The sequence below is a fragment of the Schistocerca serialis genome, chromosome 5 (assembly GCF_023864345.2).
Source record: "Schistocerca serialis cubense isolate TAMUIC-IGC-003099 chromosome 5, iqSchSeri2.2, whole genome shotgun sequence".
Classification (NCBI taxonomy): Eukaryota; Metazoa; Arthropoda; class Insecta; order Orthoptera; family Acrididae; genus Schistocerca; species Schistocerca serialis.
Window position 1 is genome coordinate 570613689 of NC_064642.1, and position 27869 is coordinate 570641557.

At 42.3% G+C, this 27869-nt stretch overlaps 1 protein-coding gene and 1 long non-coding RNA gene across 2 annotated transcripts in view; one reads left to right on the forward strand and one right to left on the reverse strand.

The window, feature by feature from the left end:
- The window catches only part of LOC126480862 (cytosolic Fe-S cluster assembly factor NUBP2 homolog), a 79266-nt gene extending 52090 nt beyond the window's left edge, over positions 1–27176 (reverse strand). The window contains exons 1-2 of the mRNA XM_050104237.1: positions 26908–27176; positions 26208–26296 (exon numbers count right to left, since the gene is read on the reverse strand). Of these exons, the coding sequence (XP_049960194.1) occupies positions 26208–26296; positions 26908–27018 (200 nt within the window). The 5' untranslated portion in view covers positions 27019–27176. The remainder of the gene's footprint in view (positions 1–26207; positions 26297–26907) is intronic.
- On the forward strand, positions 15374–19334 carry LOC126480864 (uncharacterized). Its single transcript, XR_007587473.1, has 3 exons — positions 15374–15563; positions 15892–15945; positions 16691–19334. It is a non-coding gene; the product is annotated as an uncharacterized LOC126480864 (long non-coding RNA).
- Positions 27177–27869: the final 693 nt, after the last annotated feature.

The window sequence follows — 27869 nt, forward strand, 5'->3', positions numbered from 1 at the left end:
ACCCCCATACAAACTATCATACAGGCACCCTTGCAGTGTAGTGTACAAGAAGGTGTCATGATAGAGTGACTGTAAGAGGACACAAGATGATTTAGACAGACTTTCTAGTCTGCATGACAAATGGCAGCTCACTCTAAATGTAGAAAAACGTAAGTTAAAAAGAATGTGTAAGAAAAATAAGCATTTAACATTCAAATCCAGCACTAGTAGTGTGCTAGGCATAATGTTGCAAAGCAATATGAAATGGAATAAGCACATTAGGTTGGTAGCTGGGAAGACGAATGCTCAACTTCGTTTTATTAGAAGAATTTTGGGAAAGTGTAGCTCATTTATAAAGGAAATGGTGTATAGAATGCTAGTGGGAGCCATTCTTGAGCACTCCTCGAGTGTCTGGGATCCCCACCAGATCAGTTTAAAGGAAGACATTGAAGAAATTCAGAGGCATGCCACTAGATTTGTTACTGGTAGATTCAATCAGCATGCACGTATTAAGAGGATACTTTGTGAACTCAAATAGAAATCCTTGGAGAGAAGCCAACAGTCTTTACCTGAGGCACTACTGCAGAAACTTAGAGAAAAATCATTTGAGGCCAACTGAAGGATGATTCTACTGCCATCAACATACATTTTGTGTAAGGACCATGAAGATGAGATGAGATGGTGGCTTGTGAAGTATATATTGATGGTCGGCCATGATAACCTGATGACTCAATTTTGTTAAATTTTGCAGTAGAAATAAAAATGGTTTCTTAAAAAAAAAATAATAATAATATAAAGTGATACAGAAAGATGCTACATGTGGAACTGTACAGTAGAATTTTTTTTAATTTATTATGGTTTTAGGGTGCAAAACAGCTACGGTCGTAAGCCCCATTCTGTGGCTTAGTGAAGGGTAATAACAGGAATTTAAATCAGCAGCAATGGGAGCTAAACTCAAGGAGGAGGAAAACTAAAAATGGAAGGAAATCTTAGAAAAGTGCTATTGAAGGGGGGTTGGTTTTCCTGAAAAGAGCTTCAAATGACTGATGTCATCTCATTAACATTTATGAATGCAAGGACGCAATCAGCTGAGTGCACATCATCTGCTAGAAGGGAAGATGTATCAGGCGACAGCTGTAAATGGCACGCAGCAGATTAAAATAGAGGCAGTGAGGTAAAAGGTGTCTCACCGTCCACAGTTGAGAGCAGTGAGGACAAAGTGGGGGAGGATCGTGACTTAAAAGATGTCGAAGGCTAAAAAGACAGTGCCCAATCCGGAGTCTAGTTACAATTACCTCCTCCCGACGACGAGGCCGGGAGGAAGAGGTCCAAGCACAGGAAAGAGGTTTTATGTCTTGCAATTTATTATCCTGATGTGCAGACCAATGTGTGTGCCATAAAAGAGCAACATGATGACATAAAACACTCTGTAGATTGGCACAGGGAACCATGCTGAGGAAGAGAGATGGCAGCCTTTGCTGCTATATCGGCTGCCTCGTTTATGCGTATACCAACATGCCCTGGGACCCAGAGGAATGCCACAGAGATGACCACCCCCTCCCCAAGTGGAGCATGTGGAGGCAGTCCTGAATCTGGTGGACCAGAGGGTGGATGGGATAAAGAGCTTGGAGGTTGAGAAGAGAGCTGAGTTAATCCAAGCATATAATATACTGTATCCGCTGATGGTGATGGATGTATTGGATAGCCTGGAGAACAGCGGAATGCTCCGTAGTAAAAACCAAACACTGGTCAGGAAGACAAAATCCAATAGGGGTGTCATCAATAATATAGACACTCTCAACACCAAAGGTGGTCTTGGAGCTGTCATTGTAAATAAATGTGGCATCCTCCATTTGTGCGCATAGAGCAGCAAAAGCCCGACGATAAACAACTATGGGGGGGGGGGGGGTGTACTATCCTTGGGAAGCTGACAAAGATCATGGAGAAGGCAGGTCCGGGGGTGAAGCCAAGGTGGCTTTGTACACCCATTTGTCAAGAAAGTTTTAGGAAAGTAAAAGGAAAGTGAATGTAGCAATTGACAGAAACGGACTCCTGGTGATAATAGAGAGGAAGGGCTGCCTGCATACCATAAATCCAAGGAGGCGTAAAAAAAAAAGGGCTTGGGTCAGATGAGCAAGCATGGAAGACAGACAACTAGCGTAATGACTCAGGACAGCTCACCGATTGGACAGCAGAGGTTCAGCAGTCTCAGCGTTAAGGCTCTCCAAGGGACTAGTGTAAAAAGCTCCAGACACTAAACGCAATCCACGGTGGTGGACAGAATCTAGATGTTGAAGAATAGACAGCCGTGCAGAGGAGTAAACTATAATTCCATAGTCCAATTACGAGCACACTAAGTGGCAACATAGGTGGAGGAGGACCATTTGGTCCGCTCCCCAGGAGGTGCCACTCAGAACATGGAGAGTGTTGAGGGTTCGTAGACAGCGAGCCGAAGGATATGAAACGTGAAAAGACCAGCAGTTTTCTGTCAAACATAAGTCCCGAGAATTTGGCGATGTCCACGAACAGAAGGTCAACAGGGCCTAGATGTAGGGAAGGCAGCTAAAACTCCGCATGACCCAAAAATTTACACAAACAGTCTTACTAGGAGAAAATATGAAGCCGGTTTCGATGCTCCGTGAGTGGAGGTTATCAAGACATCTTTGAAGACGTTGTTCCAGAAGGCTGTTGCATTGAGAGCGGTAATAGGTTGCAAAATCGTCAACAAAGAGAGGGCCTGAGACATGGGGAAGTAGAAATCCATAAATGGATTTATGGCAATGGCAAATAGTACAACACTTAGCACAGAGCCCTGGGGCACCCCCTTTTCTTGGGAGAAAGTATGAGATAGAGGAGTGTTCACCTGCACTCTATCATAAATTCACAGATGAAAAGGGGTAGCCAACCTCGACAGCCCCAAGAGAACAGTGTACGGAAGATGCCTGTCCTCCAATAGGTATCGTATGCCTTCGCCAAATCAAAAAATACAAGTGGAGAGAGCAGCAAGATGGTCAACAGTGAAATGATGTTTTCAGGACCCACATTGGGCAGTTGTTAAAAGGTTTCAGAACTCCAGCCACCAGCCTAAATGACAATTTACCATATGTTCCAAAACCTTACAAACACTACTCATGAGAGAGATTGGCTGCTAGCTGGAGGGGAGATGCTTGTCCTTTCCAGGTTTTGGAACAGGAATGACGATGGCTTTCCGCCATCTTCTGGGAAAGGTATTGTCGACCCAAAGTAAATTATAAAGGCAAAGGAGGTAGCACAGACTAGGGCACAATAGATGCAGCAACATTTGGATGTGAATACCATCTGGTCCCAGAACGGAAGGGCAAGAGGAGGAGAGTGCATGTCTGAGTTCCCACACAGAAAAAACGATATTATAGCTTTTGCGATTTTGGAGAGGAAAAAGCAAGATGTCGCTCTTCCGCTACCCATTTCTTCGGGAGAAAGGTTGGTAGGTAATTGGAAAAGCTCAAAATCTCAGCAAAGTGTCGACCCGGTGATTTAGAGATTGTGACTGGGTCCAGTAAGGTATCAAGGGCGACAGTTAGCCCAGAGGTCGGGGAAAAACTGGACGTGCCAGATATCTGTCAGATTCGACTCCAAACAACTGATGAGGGAGTGAAGCTATTAAAGGAGCTGGTAAAGAAATCCCAGCTTGCCTTCTTGCTATCACGTATGATGCAACAGCATTGCTCACACAACTGCTTATAGCAGATACAGTTGGCTAACATAGGATGATGACAGAAAACGTGAAGAGCACATATCCACTCGCATATTGTGTCACGGCACGCCTCATTCCACCGTATGAGGTATTGATAGTTCCGCGGCTGTAAGAATAACTTCCGTAACATGAGTGACCTGATCGTTAATGCTAAGAAACTGACGGTCATCAAATGTTGCTAGAGAGGAGAAAAGTGTCCAATCGGCTTGGGAAAACTTCCAGTGTCGCATAGATGGCAGTTGTGGCTGTAATCAAGGGACACATGGAAAATGGTCACCTTTGTATGTATCACCAAGAGTGAACCATTCAAAGCACCGAGCTAGCCGAACAGTACTACCGAAAGGTCCAAATGAGAGTAGGTTGATGTGGAGGTAGACAAAAATCTAGGGTACTCAGTGTTGATGCAAACAAGATCCATTTGGTGGAAGAGGACAATCAATAGGGAGCCTCTTGGACAAGGACACGGAAATCCCCAAAGTGGGCGGTGAAGTCCCCAACCAGCAAATTGGGGGTTGGGAGCTGACCAAGGAGATGAAGGAGATTGACTCTTGCCATTGGTGTAGACGGTGGAATGTATAAGGTACAAAGAGAGAAGGTGAATCCAGAAAGGGAAAGATGTATAACGACACCTTGGAAGGAACTGTGTAAGTACATTGGGTGATAATGGATAGTATCAAGGAGAAGAAACATAAGTCCACCCTGTGCCGCAATGCCAGCAACAGGGGGAAGATCAAAGTGGACTGATTGGAAATGACGGAAGACAAAGCAATCATGGGGACATAGCTTTGTTTCCTGAAGACAGAAGATCACCAGGGAGTAGAATGGTAAGAGGATCATCACGATTGGAGCAAATTCCGCAGATAGTCCAATGGATAACTGACATAGGGTGGACAAAACAAAGGGAAAATCTCACCAAAGTTGCCGTCAACTCAGCGACCGCTGAGAGCCAGTGGCCGACGGTGTGGAATGGCATTTAGCCAGAGGCAGAAGATCTTGATCCATAGGTTTTTTGGGGGCAGCTCCTGCTGCCAGTGGTCAGCTGGTTGACCAGCTGCCAGCGGTGCGTTTCAGCGACACGGAAGATGGCCAAGGATGGCTACCATTGGGTGGCGCTGTAGAAGAGACATGCCATGGCGGAGAAGAAGAGGAACCGTTTTTCTTATGAGCCTTCTTGGAAGCAGGACACTGAGATGGAGGAGCTTATGGTTGTGAGGTCTGGGTACGTAAAAAATCTTCACGAGTAGACGTTTTTCTTAGAAGTCCGGGCATCTGATTTTGGGGCCTGTGATTTAGCAGGAGCTGATGGAGGTTGAGCCTTAGAGTGAGCGGGTGATAATGGGAGGGTGAATAGGCGATCTTTGGGCTGGCTGATCTGACAACCATGGAACTAAAGGTGAGATCGCAAGTCTGTGTGGCTACCTCCTTAGTAGGTCGAGGAGAGAGGAGGACAGTGCAATATTTACATATGGGGAACACAGTGAGCTATCTATTGGTGAATAACTTACAAGCAGCAAAGGTAGACACCTTTTCCTTCACTCGGACTTCCTGAATAATTCATTCATCCTTAAAAATAGGGCAATCTCTAGAGGAACCAGCGTGGTCACCCATACAGTTGATTCAACGAGGGGATGGGGGTGGAAAATCACCCTCATGGGTGTCCCTGCCACAAGTAACACATTTGGTCGTATTGGAACATGGGCTGGTATGGTTAAACCTCTGACACTGACAGCAACACGTTGGGTTGGCGATGTGAACTGAAATTATCTCATATCCCACTTTAATGTTCAATGGAAGTTGAACTCTGTCAAACGTCAAGAAGAAAGTGCGGATCGGTACCAGTTCATTTTCAACCCTTTTCATTACTAAATGCACAGCCGTTACTCCCTGACCAGACAGGTAATTTTGAATGTCCTCATTTGATAATCCGTCAAGTGATCTTGTATAAACGACCCCACACAATGAGTTTAAAGCATGGTGCACTTCCACCCTGACAGGGAAGGTGTGTAGCAGTGTAGTTCAAAGTAATTTTTGTGCCTGGAAGGCACTGTCTATGCCATTTCGTAACCAGGAAAAGACTTTATAGGACCTGCAATTGTGTCGACACCTTTCTGAATAATGAAAAGGTTTACTGTCGAGAAGTCTTGACCTTCGTCAGACCAGGAAACAACTAGGAACTTTGGCACTGGGGCTGAGACTCATCTAGGTTTATCTTGTGGGCAGAAGTTGTAGAAGTAGAAGAAACCATTGCGAAAATATCCCCCGTGACTACCGGCATCTCCAATGGCGCACTCCTTCCTAATGGGGGCCCTCTCTGAGGGCACTCCTGCCTTAGGTGATTGTTCACATCTCAGGTGACACCTTCCGAGAAATGGGCAGAGAGACCAATCGGCATGTTCGGAAGGTACCAACTCAGGTAATCACCCTTCCCTGGGCCTGGCCTTTACCAGGCGGTACATACAAGTCCTACTTGTCTACCCGGGGCAGGGAATTAAGCATTACCCCATCATTGGCTAAACTTGGGAATGGGTGGGTAAGCCTTCAGACACGAACGAGGAGGAAAGAAAGAAAAAGGGAGGAAGAAATAAAAGGAAATAAGAGAAGAATTCTCAAACGCCGCAGTGGAGAAGAAGGTAAAGTGAAGAATCAACGAAAGAGAAGGACAAAGTAAGGACAGATACTTTACATTGTAGAGATAAAAGAAGAGAAACCACTTCATTCATTCACAAGCATCTGTCTCCAAAAATAGGTGCAAAACATACTCCCAAAGAGAGGGAGAAGGGGAAGGGAAAGGGGAGGGGTGGGGGGTGGGGGAGGTTCGGGGACGGGGAGGGATGTGGAAAGGGAACACATGCAGCACAGAAAGGAAAGAGAGCTGCATGAACTCAGGGTCCAGTACTCGCCACACACATATCCACAAACGAGTTGTGGACCCCCTGGGGGCTGTTTTGCCTCAATAGCTATCCACCCAACTAGCTCATAGCATATAGCTATCCCGGAGGCTCTCCTTGTGATACACAACTTTTAAGGAAATGGAGATTACTGCATAATAGATGTAAAACAAAGCACAGGCCTTTAGACAGAGAAATGCTAAATTAATATGTTTGGCTGCCAAGAGGGCAAGTCATGAAGCCATCAACAACTACCACAGCTGAATATTATCAAAAGATATCCCACATGACACAAAGAAATTTTCATCATGTATTAGTGATGTCAAAGTTAGTGTTCACACACTTGTGGTATTGACAACCCAAGTGGAGTGGAGATGTTTGTACGGGCGCAAGACAACAAGGTCTTCAGCACCCAGAAGAAAACAGACTGAGACAAGTGTTGGTAAAATACACAAAACAGAAAGATAAAAACAGCACAGAAAACAAGTGTTATAAAAATTGGCAAACTATTTGCACAACCACACGGAACGAAGTATTGTGTCAATATTAAAACATTAACTACACAGGATGAAATGGTATAAGGAGCTATGACAATAGAGCAGATGGATGTGGCTGGCTCACCGTGAGAAGAAAAAAGGAGGGGGCCAGCCACCCCAACGACACACTAAAAACTCCAGCCTACAAGTTTAGGTCAGAGTCCAGACTCATCACAAAACTTTAAAAGTTTAGTCACACTCATCTCATCATCAGCTAAAATAGAGGGCAGATCCCCACCAATATTTGCTTCTGCCCTTGGATCACGGTATATAAAATGCACTCTGTTAAAATGTGGCAGATAGAGATGTGCATGCTATAAGCATCAAAAAACAGGGATCCTCTCGGCAGACTAAAAAACTATGTGTGACAGGGCAGTGCCCAATTCTAAGATGTGTGAGGGCCACTTCATTCCACCTGAGCAACTGGCAGAAGGAACCCCATGGCCAGGTTGTTGACTTCACCAACCGCCGCTTATTGGCCATCACCGCCAGCCTTTCCTCATCCCACAACTGCATACACTTCCTGTGTAGTGCAGAAATGACGAGAGCCTGCAAGGAAACAGGACACTGTGTCTGCAATGTAAAACATGAAGTCCAGCCACAGTCATCTCTAGAAGGCAATCCTATGCACGAATTCCATAGGGCCTCATTGCCTGTTGCCAGTCACGAAAAAGCCTTTCCAGTGGAGGCTGAGCAATGGTATGGTAAGTGCATGTGTATGGTATGTACAGTGTTTTATATGCTTGGTGCACCGTAAGTAGCTGTCGCCTGATGTGAAGTGGTGATTCACCAGCCTCTGCATGAGGCTTGGTATGGGGCTTGTTCTGTATGCTCCAAAGGCCAACCAAATCCCTTCATGGAGATCATGTCGAACATCTTTAAATAAGAGGGTCTCGCAGATTCATACATAGTGCACCCATAATTGAGCCAAGATCGTACAAATGCCACGTAAAATCAGAGCAGACAAGTCATGTCTGCTCCCCACGTACTGTGGCAAAGACATTTTAAAATACTTAAAGCCTTAAATGACTGTTTTTTCAGGCCCTTAAGATGTGGTAACCACATAAGTTTAGAGTCAAATGTTAGGCCCAGAAATCTCACTGTGACTTTAAAAGAAAGGACGGTGTCCCTCATCCTCAACTTAGCAAAGTTTCAAATGGAACAAGAACTGTTAAAAAGAACACACTGTTCGGTGCCCACTCATCCAAACATTGAAGAGTTAGCTGCAACTGATGTGTTGTCGTTGCAAGCGAAAACCGAGAAGTCACCCACAAAGAACACTGGTCAAGACTTTTTCACTATGGACGTAATGCTATTAACAGCTATGGCAAAACAGTCACACTCGAAATGCTACCTTGAGGTGGACAGTGAGAGGAAGGACCGAATAAAAATGGGAAGACAACCACGAAAAACCCATTCTTGAAGCTGCTCGAGGATATGATGCCTCTAAGTAATGTCATAGACCTACCAAATGTCAAAAAATATACCTAGAAGGTGTTGTCAGCATAGGAAAGCCTTTTGTATAGCTGCCTCCAGTAAGATCAGATTACGAAAGGTGGAGCGACGACATTTCCTGAACCCACACTGAAAGCAACTAAGGAGGCACCTGGATTCTAAGATCCTGACAAGATGGTTGTTGACCATCTGCTCCTACGTCTTTCCCACACAGCTAGTGAGTGCAACACTATGATAACTACTCAGGGATGTACAGTCTTCCCCGGGTTTTAGGAGAGGAATTAAAATTGCCTCATGCCATGAGTCGGAAAAGTGAGGCAACGCCCAAATGGCACTAAAAAGTGTGAGGAGGATGTCTTTGTTTCGCCTTTCACGGGTGCCGCAGTATACTATAATGAATTCTGTCGTGACCAGGAGATGTGTCACGACCCACAGACAATGCAGAATCCAGTTCCCACATGGAAAAGGGGCAGTTCATCAGTGGTGGACCAGAGGTCCTCACTAAAACCTGTCAGCAGCCGCTCTATGGTGCTGGAAACCTGGATCCTGACTGGCAACTGCAGTAACTGTGGCAAAATAGGCCACCGTAGTCTGGGTTGGATTTGTTTGGAGAGTGCCATTCCCCATTACAGCAACCATGGAGCACCACCCTCCTGTCCCAGAAATTCTCCTGACAGTCTCCCATACAACATAACTCTTCCTGGAACAATTAATTGTATTCAAAAACTGTTGCCATGACCTCTTCTTGCTCTCTCGAATAATTCGGCAGCACTTTGCCCTCACCACTTGAAATACTGCAAGATTCTCTGTAGTTGGCAGACACTTCAACCGATGCAGAGCTGCACTCTACCAAGGGACAAGTTGCCTCTTCTGTTGTCCTGTGGTGTGTGAAATGAATGCTGCAGTGGCATGGTGGATCATTTTGGTAATATGATCCACCCATGCCTCGACATTGGCACAATGTTCAAACTGGGTCAACTAGGTGTCCAGTATGTCCTATCGAGCACCCACTGCGGTGGTTTCCTTTCAGGTTCCAGTCCATCTAGCAGATGAATCCAGATCGGGAAGTGATCACTTCTGTGCAAGTTGTCAACCACTTCCCATTGAGCAGTGTGAGCAAGAGCTGGAGCTGGAGAGCAAAGTGAGAGATCAATGGCAGAGAACGACCCAGTTGCTGTGCTCTGTTCCGTATTAAGCAAGCATGCACATGATGACATGAGAAGCCTCTCAGTTGCTCCATCCCTGGGGCAGGTAGTTGCAGAGCCCCAAAGCATATTGTGTGCATTAAAATCATCACAGAGGATGAAGGGGCGGGGAAGCTGTGTAATAAGGTCTCTTAGGGCCTCCACATCAAGCACATAGTGCGGGGGCAAGTAAAGGGAACAAATTGTCAATGGATGACGCACATGCAATGATATGGCAACTGCTTGTTAAGTCATTGTAAGGGAGAGAGGGAAGGAGTGGTAGTCGGTACTGATGAAAGTACCTACGCCTCCTCTACCTCTCTCTCCACCCAAGACATCCTTTTTGTGTAGGATATAGCCTCGTAGCTCAGGGCAAACGATTAATGGAAATTAGTCTCCTGGAGACACAGACACAGTGGTCTACCATGAGATAGGAGGCACAGTTCCTCCACATGCGTCCTGAACCCCTGTAAATTCCACTGTAGGATGGGAGCCATTTCATCGATGTGGTTTTAATATACCACTACCTTTGTACGGCAGAGGTGAAGCACTTGTAGAGTGAGGGCGAACTGAAGGGCTGCCTGGATCCAAGGCATCTAACTCCATGATGTTCTCCTCATCAGTCAGACAGGAAAGAATGACATCTGATGTCGCTTGGGACAGCTTTTGACCTGAACGTCGTGAACCTTTCCCTGCCCCTTTGAGGATTGGGGGGAGGGGGGGGGGGCATTGAGAGGCACTCTGCTTTTCTTGTACCTTCTGGATGCTCACTGCGGAACTGTTGTTGGTCTTCCCTGATGCAGCTTCCCAGATTGCTTTGTCCTTACTCGTTTCCTTGGCATGTACATGTGCACATAAAAGTGCTTGTGGTGGATACAGGCACACTAGACGTCGTCTGCATCAAAGTGTCCACCTTGGGAATACATTTCTGCACCATGGAAGAACATGAGGTGGCAAAGACAAGGGGTTTCATCGTCTTATATTCTTTTTTGGCTTCAGCACAGGGGATCCACTTGATTACTTTTATTTCCTGTATTTTGCATTCCTTAGCAGTCTCTGCTCCAGCTCGGGTGGTTCCCGGAGCATTTGATGCAGATCACTGGAGACGGGCAGTTAGTCCCAACTTCATGAGCAGCTTTTCCGCACTTCACCTCCACAACTCATGGTTGTATGGCACCGCATAGGGTTTGGAATGTAAGGCCAAACATTAAGTCAAACGAATCCCGCAATAATATGTTCAGGCAGTGTTGGGGAATTGAATGTGACAGTGAAAGTGGCTGTCTTTTCAGTTTCTTCATTATTCCTTCATGTTCGTTGCTCCACATCAACTATCCCCTGGGATGGCCATTCTTGCTTCAATTCTGCTATGTCCATGTCCATGATATCTCGGCATGTGACAACATCCTTACTGGAGCTGAGAAGTGTGCATCAACAATGATATCATTTACACCCAATTTCCTTAATTTATGAAGGAGATTCACCTACTTGACCAACAATGAGCCATTACACACTTGTTTTATACACTCCTGGAAATGGAAAAAAGAACACATTGACACCGGTGTGTCAGACCCACCATACTTGCTCCGGACACTGCGAGAGGGCTGTACAAGCAATGATCACACGCACGGCACAGCGGACACACCAGGAACCGCGGTGTTGGCCGTCGAATGGCGCTAGCTGCGCAGCATTTGTGCACCGCCGCCGTCAGTGTCAGCCAGTTTGCCGTGGCATACGGAGCTCCATCGCAGTCTTTAACACTGGTAGCATGCCGCGACAGCGTGGACGTGAACCGTATGTGCAGTTGACGGACTTTGAGCGAGGGCGTATAGTGGGTATGCGGGAGGCCGGGTGGACGTACCGCCGAATTGCTCAACACATGGGGCGTGAGGTCTCCACAGTACATCGATGTTGTCGCCAGTGGTCGGCGGAAGGTGCACGTGCCCGTCGACCTGGGACCGGACCGCAGCGGCGCACGGATGCACGCCAAGACCGTAGGATCCTACGCAGTGGCGTAGGGGACCGCACCGCCACTTCCCAGCAAATTAGGGACACTGTTGCTCCTGGGGTATCGGCGAGGACCATTCGCAACCATCTCCATGAAGCTGGGCTACGGTTCCGCACACAGTTAGGCCGTCTTCCGCTCACGGCCCAACATCGTGCAGCCCACCTCCAGTGGTGTCGCAACAGGCGTGAATGGAGGGACGAATGGTCTTCAGCGATGAGAGTCGCTTCTGCCTTGGTGCCAATGATGGTCGTATGCGTGTTTGGCGCCGTGCAGGTGAGCGCCACAATCAGGACTGCATACGACCGAGGCACACAGGGCCAACACCCGGCATCATGGTGTGGGGAGCGATCTCCTACACTGGCCGTACACCACTGGTGATCGTCGAGGGGACACTGAATAGTGCACGGTGCATCCAAACCGTCATCGAACCCATCGTTCTACCATTCCTAGACCGGCAAGGGAACTTGCTGTTCCAACAGGACAATGCACGTCCGCATGTATCCCGTGCCACCCAACGTGCTCTAGAAGGTGTAAGTCAACTACCCTGGCCAGCAAGATCTCCGGATCTGTCCCCCATTGAGCATGTTTGGGACTGGATGAAGCGTCGTCTCACGCGGTCTGCACGTCCAGCACGAACGCTGGTCCAACTGAGGCGCCAGGTGGAAATGGCATGGCAAGCCGTTCCACAGGACTACATCCAGCATCTCTACGATCGTCTCCATGGGAGAATAGCAGCCTGCATTGCTGCGAAAGGTGGATATACACTGTACTAGTGCCGACATTGTGCATGCTCTGTTGCCTGTGTCTATGTGCCTGTGGTTCTGTCAGTGTGATCATGTGATGTATCTGACCCCAGGAATGTGTCAATAAAGTTTCCCCTTCCTGGGACAATGAATTCACGGTGTTCTTATTTCAATTTCCAGGAGTGTAGATTTTAAGGTGCCAGCCAGGCCTTCCAAACACTTATGGACATGAAAGAGGGATACTTTTACAAATTTCCCCTCCTTCCTCTTTATCACCACAAACACATTGTTATTCACGAACCCATGAGCTCTGTTACTGAAGTCCACAGTATTCTTACTATCAGGAGGACTAACCTCTCTCATTCTCTTGGATGAATCTACATCTACATTTATACTCCGCAAGCCACCCAACGGCGTATGGCGGAGGGCACTTTACGTGCCACTGTCATTACCTCACTTTCCTGTTCCAGTCGCGTATGGTTCGTGGGAAGAACGACTGCCGGAAAGCCTCCGTGCGCGCTCGAATCTCTCTAATTTTACATTCATGATCTCCTCGGGAGGTATAAGTAGGGGGAAGCAATATATTCGATACCTCATCCAGAAACGCACCCTCTCAAAACCTGGACAGCAAGCTACACAGCGATGCAGAGTTCCTCTCTTGCAAAGTCTGCCACTTGAGTTTGCTAAACATCTCCGTAATGCTGTCACACTTACCAAATAACCCTGTGATGAAACTCGCCACTCTTCTTTGGATCTTGGGCGTGTATACTCCCAGGCGCTACACCCATCCTGCTGAGAGGACAAGAGGATGATTTCAAGGGTTTTGTCTTGGTCCAACGAGCAGCTGGGGAAACAAGGGTCCACTCAGACAGAGCCCCGCATGCCTGAGTAAGCCTTATACGACTGGGGTGCAGCAGGTTCCCCAGAGGTTGCCTGCTAATGACTGTTCAATCTCAACAGCCAAGCATCCCATCAGTGCGCAGCACACCTTGAGATCGAGGGTTTGTTATAGAGGCTTTTACCAACCTTGCAATCCAGGTGGTCATGCCAAGATCCTCATTCCCTGAGACACACATGTTCCACCACCGCACCGCATGGTGGTCGCTGAAGCATGCCCAGAGCTTATGGTGACAGGGGACTGGCGTTGTTTACCAGTCCTCAGCTCAGAAAGCCCGGGGTCGCCAAGACGGTATCCAGCAAATGAATGCTGAGCACCTGAGGGCTCGACAACCTAAGTTGAGCTGTGTAACTCATCTTGAAAAATCGAGGGGGCAAGGAAATAAATAAATAAAAAAATTGCACTGCACATCTAGCGAAACATCACAAAAACTTACAAAACTCAGTAATGCAAACATGAGTTGAACTACATGGCCCAACTTGACACAGTGACACCACTAAAGAAATCCTAATAGAACTTGCACTACCTACCCAGAGAAAAATTATGAAAACTAACAAACTGAAATTATGAAAACTTGCAAAATTCAGTATCAGCAATATCAGTCGACCTGTCCACAGCACCACAAAATCCAAACTTGCTCATATAACTAACACTGAAAACCTAACCTCATGAACGTAGGCAAAAGAAACTCCATAATACCTACCACAGAACCAAAAAATTCATAAATAAACTGCATAATACCATTTTCGATATACAAGAAGCACATGATTCTACTCACAAACACAGATACCACACATACTAAAAATCAGAGAGAGAGAGAGTGAGAGAATAAAATAAAACCATAAAACTTACTTTCAACCCAATGTCATCTGACACAGAAATCTAGCAATTATAGTGACAGCAAAATAATATGCCATCAACACAATCCCTTGAACAGCAAGCCAATGCAGTCTTCTCAACATAGGAACCTCAAGGCACGCAAAGTTACGTCCTGTTCCACTGACAATGCTAGGCATAATCCGTATCACTTCAGGCAGGGGGTTACCTTCACAGTCTCAGATGTTACTGAAATTAGCGTATGTTAAAATTCAGGAGTAAGTAAGAAACACGTATTCTTTTGTTTTCTACAAAAAAATCCCTGCCTTGAGATACAGGCCTCCAAAGATGACATTGCAAACACCATTTTGAATACGCAATTTCAGAAATTTTTTTTAAAATGCTGTATCTCTTAACAGTTGTGGTTATTTTGTTAAAAAAAACTCTTTAATACAATGGTATCCTCCATTTGGACATATCTGTCAAAGTTCTTTTACTGTCACCTTTTGATTTTTTTTATAATTTACAGAAAACTTTTTTTTCAAAAATGCCAATCCAGAATAGTTACATTTTTTTCCGTTTATTAGTACCACAGTCTAATATAGACTGTGTTAGTACCATGTAGTACTACATTCTCTGTAAAGGAGAGCTTCCACTTTTAGGTTGGGCAGGTTTTATTTTTAAAAAAAATCATTTTTCTTAACTTTCAAGGGTAATGTATGTCTTCACTGAAGTAGTTCTAAACAATTTCTTTGTTACAATGTTTATTTCTATTGTCTTAGTTGCAGTTATTTCTTATCACTTTCTTTGTTGCAGTTATTTCATTTCACTTTCATTGTTGTAGATATTTCTTACACTTTGTTGTTGTTTCTTTGTCATGGTTGTTCATTGCACGTTTCTGTAATGTTGCTGTTCAGTGCTAATTCGGTTACTGAAGAGGCTTCTACAAAATCTAAAGGTACGTTGTCCAAGACGCGACGCACACTAGCGACTGCAACGGGTCGCTACGTGACGTCAGAAGTTGCCTGCTGGCGCATGCGCTGTTCGAGTTTGGGATGCGACGCGAGACTGTTGCGGCAGTGCTGGCCGCAGCACTGCACCAGTGAGCAGTGCTGCGACGGAAGTCGGACGACAGAAAGACGTACGGCTGCCAGAAAGATGTCGAGCCACTCAAGGAAAACTGAAATGAGCCACTCACAGGTTGTGATGCTCTGTGAGCTGGTCTCGCAACACCTTGCCTTTACGATTTGAAGAACCCTAAATATAGGGACACTTTGTTCAGAGACAGAATTTGGGAAGAAATTAGTGCACAGTTCAAACTGGCAGGTGAGTGAAATATATATTATTTTCCCATTAATGCAAATTTTTCAGTCCTGTTCTGAAAATCAGTATAAGCCATGCAGATGTAGAATTAGAATGATAAAAATGAACTTGCAGGTCACTTTTCGCATTACTCTTTTTTTGTGACGATAAAAATTGGAAACGGCAAATACATTATAAAATGAACAATCTAAAGTACAACGAGAAAGTTACATTTTACAATACCTTTATTTTGAAAGTAAACGGTAGATTGGTGTCTTGATATTAAACTAATTTGAATGTTTTTTCGCTCTGTTGAAAAACGTAAATTTTTGACATTTGTTGGTTTTGTTAGGACGTCTACTTCTACTTGGGTATCCACGTCCAGGTTCAGAAGAAAATACTAGAGGTGAGTAATTTATCCTCTTCCCAAGAATGAGAAGAAAATATACTTAAGGCAACATGTCTTTACTTTTAAGAAACCTACATTTCGTGGCATTTTAAATGAAATTGTCAAGAGCATATGGAGAAATATTAGTAACTCATACCGGAGAAATATATGACATAAAATGGTTTCATTAGGTCCAAATGTGTCAGCGAAACAAAACAAATGCATTCTCTATCATGTGATGACCACATGATTCAAGTTGCGCGTCGACAGAACTGGCGGCTAGTCGCGACGCTCCCGGAGATATATGAGCCCAAATCTCGGAAACGGAGATCGATATCATTCTGATCTCAACTTTAAAAATAATTTCGATATGTTAGCTTCTTTTCATCGGCAACGATGTATGACCTAACATGAACCATACGCAAAGTAGCCAGCGACCACATTTTTCACTGTACACAATTCAAATTTTATGGAGTAGGTTACTTGTAAATTTAAGTATCGGAATAACTGTGACGAATTTCGGAAAAATAGATACCTCATTATCAAGCTGTGATGTGAAACTGTAAGATACGCAAACATCAATTTTTTGTGCCTTTTACTTTCCTCACAATCGATAGAGAAGTAATATACAGCGAAGGAAAAAAAAAAAAAAATCGGAAGAGATACTTTTCAATTTTTTAAAGTAAAAGGAGAATCTGTATCGAAAAACTAACTCTGGGAGCAGATGTAACTTTGTTCCATTAACATACAGTATTTTTTACAGCAAGAAAATCGGAATTCTTATTTGAATCCGCCGACCAGAGCTTGGGAAACAGCGACGACACCTGTCGCGTTGCGTCCTTGTCGCCGTCTGTCAGAGTGGGAAAAGAGGAGGGGGCAGCGTCGCAGTCGCAGCCAACTGTCGCGTCTTGGACAACGTAACTTAAGACTATCCAGTGAGTTCTGTGTTTTTGTGAGGAGTTTGCCAGTTGACACAGTTACAGTGTGTTCTGTGAAAAGGACTGTTTGAAATGTCTTCTGACTGGGGCCACAAGAGAGAAGTGTGCCAACTATTTGCATATCCACAAAAAGAGTGGCATACAAGACAAACAAAAAAACAGACTTTGTTCAGGTTGGGAATAAGTGTTCTCATTTGAAGCCTGTTTCAAAACGAACATGTTTCAAGTGATGACTTTTTGGGTTCTAAATATTTTGACAGAATAACAACAATGATAGTATCTGAACATGGTGAAGCCTCCCATGGTGCAGATGACACAGATTTTGCATGTATAGAGGAAGAATTAAATACCCTGAATCAGTCAACTACAGATGTAGGTGTCAGTCCTGTTAAGAAACCGTGGTCAGTGAAGTTGAGTCATAAGCTCTATTATCAAGAAAGCACAGATAAATTACTAAAGTTATGGATGAATATGCTACAGCAAAACTGACCACACTCTTCAAAGTAGAAATTCCATCTTCAGAAGATAATGAACCAAAGCACTCTTGCCAGGAATTTTTCACAAATATTAATTCAGTTGTTGAATACTGACCATCCTACAGTGGGAAAGTGCAAGTTTCCAAAGAAAACAATTTTGAACCACATTCCATCAGTATCAAAGTACGTGGTAGACAAATCAAGAAATGTGAGTTCTGTAAAACAAGTCTTTGGAAGCCCAGATATCTATTATGGTCATCCTGTAGAAGCACCTCAAGTTCAAATCAGGAAGATAAATGGGACTGTTATCGCCAGAGTGCCAACAAAAAAGACACTATAACTGTAACAGTTGAAGATCAAAAAGTTGTGAAAGTGAAGAGGGTACATGACTCGCAGCATTAAAGAAAATTTTGCAATTTATAAGAGCAACTATACAACTTCACATATAGGAAGATCAAAATTTTATGCACTACAACCTAAGTGGGTAGTTCCACACCTACTTAGGGATGTCTGTTTATGTGTGTACTGTGTGCAATTTTGAACTCTTGAAGAGCTTACAGGAGCACGTGACATAGGACACATTAGTTGGGCGTGTGAAGTCATTAGTAGTCTGTGACATAAAGCGAGAGACTTGTTTGTTTCAAGAATGTGGAGACTGCCTTGGAAAGGAAAGACTGTCTTTACAGACACTTGGCCTGGAAGAAGTACCAGATAACTCTGCAGAAATTACATATGCGACATGGGAGGAAAACAAACTAATTAAGAAAACTGTTGCCTTTGACAGTTTCATTGACAAATTTGGTAAATGCTCAGTGAACACCAGCATCTGAAGAAATTTCAACAACATCACATTGCAGAAGTCAAAGGGTGTGTACAGGCTGAACAACTATGTTTAGTGATTCACTGTGATTTTACTGAGAACTGGTCCGTAATCCTCCCACATGAAGTACAAGGGTATCATTGGAGTAATGACCAGGTTTCAATTTTCATAGGCGTGACATATTTTCAAAACAAGACCACAAGTGTTGCAGTTATAAGTGATGACACATGATATTACTCAGCACATGCTTTGCTAGCAACGCGCAAAATTCTTCAACTGCAAACAGGGGCAGAGAAGATCATCATTATTTCTGGTAGTGCTCCTAGTCATTTTAAAAACTGTTACTGTTTGAATTGAGTAAGTTGCTTGTGCCAGCTGACTGGGTATACAGTGCTACTATTCATGGGAAGGGGCCTTGTGATGGTGTAGGAGGCCTGCTGAAGCACCATGCTACAAAACAATCTTTCCAGACGAAATACAGCTGTGATTGAGAATGCTGAAGATTTTACGAGAGTCGTGAAATCTTACTCATCCACAGCCCTCATTCTCTTGTCCAAAGAGGAAATCGAAGAATTCTGTGAGCAGATAAAAGAAGACTGGTCCAAACAAACTACTCCTGTGAAAGGAATTCAGAAGACACATTTTTGGACTCAAAGTGATGTGTGAACTCATATTTACTTTAAAGAGCAAGAAAGATGAAATTTCATTTGTTTGGCCAGCACCTCAGAAACAACAGGATAATATTCAGATTCACAATCTGAGAAGGGGGATGTTTGTGGCACGTGTGTATGAGTGTGACTGGTGTATTGCAGAGATTATAGACACAAGTTATGAGTTAAACAAAACTGTAGTGAACTTTATGCTACCACATGGACCAGCTGCTGGACATAGGTTTCCAGCTGATGGACAGCAACAATGGCATCAGTGCTCACTTCCTGTTCACAATGTTTTGAAGGGCTCCAGTTCCTATTGGTAGTAAAGAAAGGCATCACTTTACATCAAAGGAAGATACTGAAGCAGTGGAATACATTTTTAGTTCATTGACTGGCTAATTTGAGTACAAAACAGAGTGCACAGAAGTTGTATAAATTGAAACCTTTTAGTCTTTGGACCTTCCACATACAGTTTGGAACCATTTAAAATGTTTGAAAAATGAGACTCTTACTCATCTTTCAAAACTAAAATTATGTTAAATACGGCTAAGTTTTATGAGCATGTTATGTGATAATGTGTCAATAAAACATGTTTTATGTATGGCAAAAATCTCAATTGTTTATCAAACCTGTTCAACCTAAAAGAGGAAGCTCTCCTTTTCAGGGAATGTACAACTATACAGTATTAATAAACAGAAAAAAAAATCTAAATTTTATGGATTGACATTTTTGAAAAATTTTCCATAAATTATAAAAAAAGTTCAGAGTACTATAGTAAAAGAACTTTGACTGATAAGTCCAAATGGAGGATTTCTTTGGAATCATAAAGTAATTACCCTTCAAATGAAAAAAAAACAACAAAATATCTAGAACTGTTCCAGAGATACAGAGTTTTAAATGTTTCTCCAAAATTCGCATCTTCAGAATGGAATGCACACTGTCATCTTTGGAGGGCTGTATCTCGGATCAGAAATTGTTCAGGAGAAAACAAAAGAATACTTCATCCTTTATTTTAACATATGCTAAATACAGTAACATCTGAGACTATGAATGTAAGCCTGCCTGAACCGATATGGACTATGCCACTAGTTCCTGATCCGAGATGCAGCAACTTTGGTCAATGTTGACCTTCACATGCCGAATAACTATAGGAATTTAACTGTGCTCCACGTATTGTCTCCAACTGTGACACATCATCCCCAACTGCGATACACTGAGACCTACTCATGAACTTCGTTGTCAATTCGTAACCAGCAAAAAACGAAATATACAATTAAATCTCCAACCACAAACGACACACCACACTAATAATTACAAACCCAAAACAGCATCATCTGCTGAGAACTGCCAACATCAAAATAACTCATTAACAAACTGCTACAAACTCTTATAATGTTACTACCACAAACAGCACTCAAAGAGTTTAATATCAGTAACAACAGTCATAAACAATTTAGAAACATAAACATCCCATACTGTAACATGCCACCACATAATCCAACACACCCTCTGCAAACACGATACATGTCACAAGCGCACTGCCACCATGACATCACACAACACAACACAGTGGCATCAACGGTCAAAGCAGATGGACACTCAAGTCGACCACACCATACTTTCTCAGAGATAGATTTCTGACATTTCCATTACAGAAACTCCCATTATGGCTTCAAATCCACAGTTCAGACAGACTCTCAATGTACTAACTTAATTATCTTGGCAACTTTGTCATACTTTCTCAGAGATAGATTTCTGACATTTCCATTACAGAAACTCCCATTATGGCTTCAAATCCACAGTTCAGACAGACTCTCAAAGTTTGTACAAATTCCAGTTGCCAACTTCTTACTCCGTCTAAGCCACATATAGCCACCAATCACCCTCCTTTGACAATGTACTAACTTAATTATCTTGGCAACTTTGTAGTTGCCAGTTTCAAAGTGTTGTCTTTGATGTCAATTTCTACAACAGAGTACAGTTAAACACAATCCATATGACAAAATGAAAACTATGGCTGTTCCACTACCAATATACATGCCACAAATCACCATTGATATTACCTCACTCTTCACCAATTACCCCCTATGAAGAACACTGAATGTTTCTTCTGATGGACTCAACCTCAAAGTGAATCACTGACCTCCATCCTCCTCTCCCATATCACTTTAATTTCATATCCATCAATAACTATTTCTTGAAAAGCAGATATACAGCTGAGAGAATAAAAATGGCTGCATTTTTCAGAACCTTTCCATAGATTACTTAGATTTTTCTAGAGGTCAGAAATCAGCCCTTGTATCTATGTCATACAGTGATGATATTTTCTCAATCATTTTCACGCAAAAAATTTATCCGACCATTCACAGACTGAAGCCATATTACTTAATATTGATTTCTAACTCATTCATGGTGTAATAGAACAGCCTCCTCTAGCATTACTTTTCTTCAACAGTAGTTGGCAATACTAGTATTAGTTTTCGAATTTTGGACAGTTTAATATTACCTCAGTTGCTTTTCTAAATACTTTGATATAATTGTATAGACAGTATGCTATGTTTCAGGCTAAAATTTATGAAAAGGAATTACTTTATTTTGGATGTTATAATCGATAAATACTAGTTCTCAATGTAAAGTTAAAATTATTTTTTTTAATAACATTTGAGATTACGAATTATTTGCACACTTCAAATTTCTATTATTAATTATGCACTCCTCTACTGTTTACTATGTTTATTTCTGAATTTTATGAAGTGAAAAATTGTAAACCCTTTGGAATGTTGTTATTCCTGCAGAGAGTGGAATGTCGTAAGGTTGCCTCCGATGTGATCGGATGTATTTTTGTATCATAGGTGTGAACAATGTAATTTCGGTTTTCTTAACATGAAAAATCAAAATACTGTATCACATACTAAAATGTGAGGCAATCAGGGGTCGACCGAAGCGTACGATTCCACCCGTCGGCTTTGACCTGTGACGTAAGGCTGTGTGATGTCACGACAGGGCGGAGTTTGGTTTGTGACTGTGGCGTGTTTGTAGGTGTCATTGTGTTGCGGTTCGTGGTACCCTCTGGTGGTGTGTTTAGGGGTTTCGTGTTGTGTGGTGTATTGAGTTCAGTTTGGTGTTACTGATTCTAGTGGCTGGTTCTCGTTTTCGCTGTGTTTAGAGTGGAATTGGTTTAAGTGAGTTAACAATTTAGTGGTTTTGTGTGAAAGTTATTGTAGCGCTGTTCGCTGTAGGTCGTGTGTTAATGTGAATAAATTAATTTGTTGTTGCTCTTGTTAGGTATGGATATGACCGGTAAAATAAATAGTATACAGCTCCACGCTATTATGGGCGCGACTCAGCTGGAGCTCATCAAATTTCTACAGCTTTTTGGGTTGATTGCGGAGGTGGTTAAGTCCACTGTCTGTCGGAATGAAATGACAATGGCAAAAGTTCCGGCATCTCGGACCAGGGACGGTTATATGTGGCAGTCCCCTAGGGATAACCTATGGCGCTCCATACATTCCTGATTCGAGAAGTCTAGGTTGGGCATGCGCGAGATTGTGTTGTTGACATATTACTTTTGTTATAGATCCTATTAAAGTTTTTGTGCGCATGAGACTGGCGAGAGTGAGAGGAGTGTGCTTGACTGGTTTTCGTTTTGCAGTAAGTATGTTCTGAGTTTATTAAGCACAGGGGTAAGTTGGGTGGGCCTGGGGTTGTGTTGGAGTAGTCACAGTTTGGGAAAAGGAAGTATGGGAGGGGTAAGTCTGTGGTTAGTCTCTGGGTGTGTGGGGCTGTTGTGCCGAGGGGGGGGGGGGGGGGTTCGGAATGTGTTTTTAGGGTTGTGGATGGGTGGCTGGGTGGTATAAGATGGAATTAGTGGGGTTAATTGAGAAGTTTATAGAACCAGGATCTACTGTAGTTTCCAACGCTTTTTTTCTTATATGGGGTTGGGTGAGAGGGGGTACAATCATTTAGTTGTTAACCATAGTTTAGAGTTTCAAAAATTATGAGACGGGGGCTTGCACAAATACTATAGAAGGGATGTGGGAGGCCATTAAGTCAGTTCTTGGGAGGGTGAAGAGGCGCTCTTCTAACCTTCAGTCTCATTTAGATGAGTACTGTTGGTGGAAGAGTGCTCCTGAGGGCTATTGTTTTTTTTTTTTTTTTTAAAGGGTTGTTATTAAGATGTACAGCCCGAAGGTGGTTAGTTAGTGTGGTTTGGGTGGATGGGTGGCTGCGGCTTGGGGAGAAGGGGGGGGGGGGGTTAGTTGTTGGTACCGTTTGTGAGGGGCGGGGCAGTGTGTTGGTTTGCGATTAAGTTGTGGAGGATCTATTTTGTTGCAGTTTTTGTTGAGTTGTAGTGTGTGACTGAAATTTTTTTATTTAGTTTGGTTTTTGTTTATGGGTATTTTATTTTGGGGTGAGGACGGAGGTTGTGTTGGGGGGAGGTTGGATCTTTCTTTTAGTTGTGTATTTTTCATTGGTTTGTGGTTGTGTGTGGGTGTGTGTATGGCTGTGTGTGTGATTGTGGTGGCCGGCCTAGGTTGCGGTACCAGAACTTTGTTGTTGTAAGTTTTTATTTTTCTTGTCCTTACTGTATTTGTTGTGTGTTGGGGTCAAGGGAAGGGTTTCATTACAATGTGTGGTTGTAGCTGTGGGTGTTCTGGTATCGGGAGTTGCTGTTGTGCTATATAGGTCAAGGGAAGTGTTCGATTCCAGAGGATATTGTGTTTAGTGGAATTTGGGGAGTTTTGTGTTGTTGGTTTTTTTCGTCATTTTTTGCGGTTTGGTAGGGTGGTGTGTGTTTAAATTTGTTTATATTTACTTTGTTCCCACCCCAAAACTCCCAATTTCCCACGCTTGTCCCATTAGTGTCATTAGATTTTTTATGGAACGTGTGTGTGTTGGTTTTTCAATGTATTTTCGTGTTTGTTGTCATGTTTACGTAATGACGTAATAGGCGCCATATTGGAGTCGTGGTGTATGGTCATTTCCGCCATATTTGTGACATCATGGGTGAAAGCAGACAGATGGAATCGGACGCTTCTGTATTTCCGACAATCAGTGGTAAATATATTTACATAAAAAATTCTGCAACAACAATATTCCAATTTATTTAGTTGAAACCAATCATGAGGAGCTGATGTTAGATTTTCAGCTTCAAGAATCAGACCCCCAGACAAGAACTGGAGCCATCTCAACATGACAAGCTAAGTAAACTTGAAAGTTTATTGTAATCTTTGCTCCTCTCAAATCTTCATAAAAGACTTTGCTTATTAATTACTTGGACTGGGCATTGTTTAATGTGGACAACAGATGGAAGAAGGAAGGAGGGGGGAGATTACAGTGGTCAACTTGACATGAAGACCATATGGCAATCGTCCAGAGATACAAAACATTTTTTAAAAAAAAGACATTGAATCTGATTAGGCTATTACTGTAATACAAACATGGGGGTGGAATATACACACTAAGTTGGAAAATGGGCTTTTGTTTGTATGCTAAAATTCTGAGGACACAAAGGCACAGAAAAAGTACAGATCATTAGTTGAGATCACTGCTTGCTCCAAAATTATTTATTTCTTCAAAGACGAAATAAGTGACACCCACTTGTGATCAAAATAGAAATTGAGGCGGAGATATTGATGGAGAGGCAGGAGTGAGTTAAAAGGAAGATCAGTGTTTAATGTCCCAATTACTACAAAATCACTAAACATGAGTGCAAACTGGGGCAGGCAGAGAAGGAAATCTGCCACATCATTTTCAAGGGAATCATTCCAGCATATATGTTAAGTGATTTGGGAAAGCCACAGAAAATGTGTGTGGATGATGGGATGGTAATAATACCCATATGCAACCATGTCTTTATTAAACATAGTAGAATAGTTTTAGACTTTAAATATACACTTAAGAATAATTTCTTATAGAGAAGTTCCCAATTTAATTCCACTTATTTTAGAAATATTCTTTTATAAACAAAATAGTATTTTCAATAGTCAGACATAAATCTTAACTTGAAAATATTACAGGGCAAGGATCAAGCAGATACTGGAAGTTTAATGAAAAATTTTAAGCACATTATTTTATGAGAGTTCGAAGTCTTAGTGTATGTCCGATATATCTAAGTCCAGTTTGCTTCTCGTGCTGCTGAGGCATATCTTCTCTCTGATGTCAAATTTACTTAATTTGCATTTTGACATAAAGAAATGCTGTATAGATACATAACCTCACAACTAGTATCTTTAGCTTGATAAAGAAGCCTCAGCAGTGTTCCTTAGGTCGCACTTTACTCATTATTCTGGTTACTTTTTAATGGATTTTCAGAATTTCAGTTAGATAACAGGAATGATACCATATCAGTATGCCATATAAACTGCATGGCTGAAATATGCCACCTTCAGAAACTCATTAGTGATTGCATCTGTCAATTTCTGCATGATATAGCACACACTTGTTAGACATGGCAAATATGTTCCTCCCAGTTTAATTTGGTATCAACATGAAAGCATAACTGTTTTAGTGTCTACATCTTTAACTAATCATAGAATTAGTTCTTGTGTTTATAGGATTACAGAGCAGGTCATTGGAAAAAAAAGAAACGAATTCATTGCTAGTTCCAGCATCTTATTCATTGTTCCACCTTATTAGGTGAGAAACGGAGTGTAAAATGAACTTTGTAGGAGAGTACTATATATATATATATATATATATATATATATATATATATATATATATATATATATATATATATATATATAATACAAACATGGGGGTGGAATATACACACTAAGTTGGAAAATGGGCTTTTGTTTGTATGCTAAAATTCTGAGGACACAAAGGCACAGAAAAAGTAGGAGAGTACAAAAAAAATATATATATATATACAAACATGGGGGTGGAATATACACACTAAGTTATATATATATATATATATATATATATATATATATATATATATATATATGTGTGTGTGTGTGTGTGTGTGTGTGTGTCAGCAAAGAAGAGCAAATAAAAAATAAAACAAACTGCAACTCCCTTTTAACAACATACAAGCATCATAATCTTCACACTTTAGAATGGAAAGTGCTCTGCTATTTTGAAACATTTACTCAACCACTGTGACAGTGACATGCTTCTGTTAGTACTAATAACCTAGAAACACATGGTACGACCAACATGCCAAGTGACATGAACATAAAAGGATGTAATTTGGTAAGACTAGTAACATTAACAATTTCTAAAAATTGAAAACATGGGTAATTTACAGCTACTACCTACAGTAACTATTGTTTTGAAGAGCAACAATTGAAGAGCACTACTTGTAATTATCACTTACATTTATCCTATGAGCTATTGTGTAAACATGTTAGTAACACTTCAATCTGTGTGGTATATGACTCACCCTTGAGGGCACTGATGGACATCTTTACCCTGCAAATGCAGAAGGTATGGAATACTTGGTCCACATAAGTCAATATCAAGGAGACCAACCTACAAATAAATGGAAAATTGTATTTTACAGATTCACTTTATGAGCCTACTGTTATACAACACAGAGAAAACAAAACTAAGTACTAAGAAACAAGAAGTACGAAAAAAGAAATGCGCCCTCAGTATAGCGTGGACAAAGTGGTTTTTCTTTTTGTAAATATTAAATAGCCTACTGTCATTTCCATTTTTCCCTATCAATAGGAAACATAAACAGCTGACAAGAAATTCTGTAACGCTGGAGTTCCGTATGTTTACTAACGTGCAGTCGAGGCCGTCCAAAATAAAACTGCATCAGTTTTGCTGGAGGAACTTTGTCACAGAGCTATGCTATAAACACCTCGGCGTAAAGTGTTACTGCCGGCGGTATTATGCATAACTCTGTAAAAGTCTGTGCTGAATAGGTCTGGTCTGAAATCCACGTAGCGTCAGAGCCACATTCTAAAAGCACGATTACGTACCGCATGCTCTTTCTTTCACGAAAATCGTAGCCTACCATGGCAGTCATTCTGTCGGATGCACACTGCTGACAAGGCCACACAAGCGCTTCACGTTTTGAAGAGGCAATTGGAACAGTATGATAAAGCTACACTGGCTCAATAAATGATAAATACCTTATAACCGCTGTCTCTGAAAGCATAAGCAAGTTGAGTACTTATTGTTGACTTTCCTACACCACCCTTTCCCGACAACACAAGTATAATGTGTTTCACGCCGTCAAGCATTCTGAATTTTTCGTATTATTTGTACGAATATTTTTCTATGCGTGTCAATTGCACAATACAATAATGTCATACGACATCCTCTTCCAAGCTGATGTAAACAATCACATACTCATCTATGACAACACCCCTCTCCAGCATCACTCAATTGTTTACATTTGAGTCACAGACTTTATAGCAAAGGGTTGCCAACTTTTAAATGCAAAAACATCATACCAGTCACACAAAATCATCGCACAATCAGTCTACCATAAAGCCTAGTTTACACGATGACATTGGGTTGCGCCACTCGTTGCTTCAATGAGTTGCACGCAAATGGTTTCATATTTGACTGTAGACACGGCGAAACCAGTATATACTTCAGTTACGTCGTTTTGTGGGTTCCTGATTCGTGACTGAAATGAAAGTTTTGCCAGCTGCATGTCGCACGAGTTGTGATGGAGTTAAAGCTTGTTGCGTGGAATCGCTGCATAAGATAAAAATAAGAAACGTGTTTCGATTCGTGACTGGATGAAGAAAAGACGTCAGCTCAGTTGCTCAGCATCCTTGCTGAAATAATGTGTAATGGAAGACTCAAGAAGCTCTTTTAATTATGTTATAATGTCACCAGAACTGTTAACGTCTTTTCTAAATAGAGTTAATTATGCGATAAGGAATAAAGATATTGTAATGCGTGAAGCATTGTCGCCAGAACTGAAATTACATATCACATTGCATGCATTACAATCTGGAACACTCGGCATGTTATAAGACGCGGTTTCAGTTGTGATGACGCTTTTTCATTAACACCAATAATTATTAACAGTAACGATTATTAACATCAGCAGCAATAATTATTCGAAGCAGCCCGCATT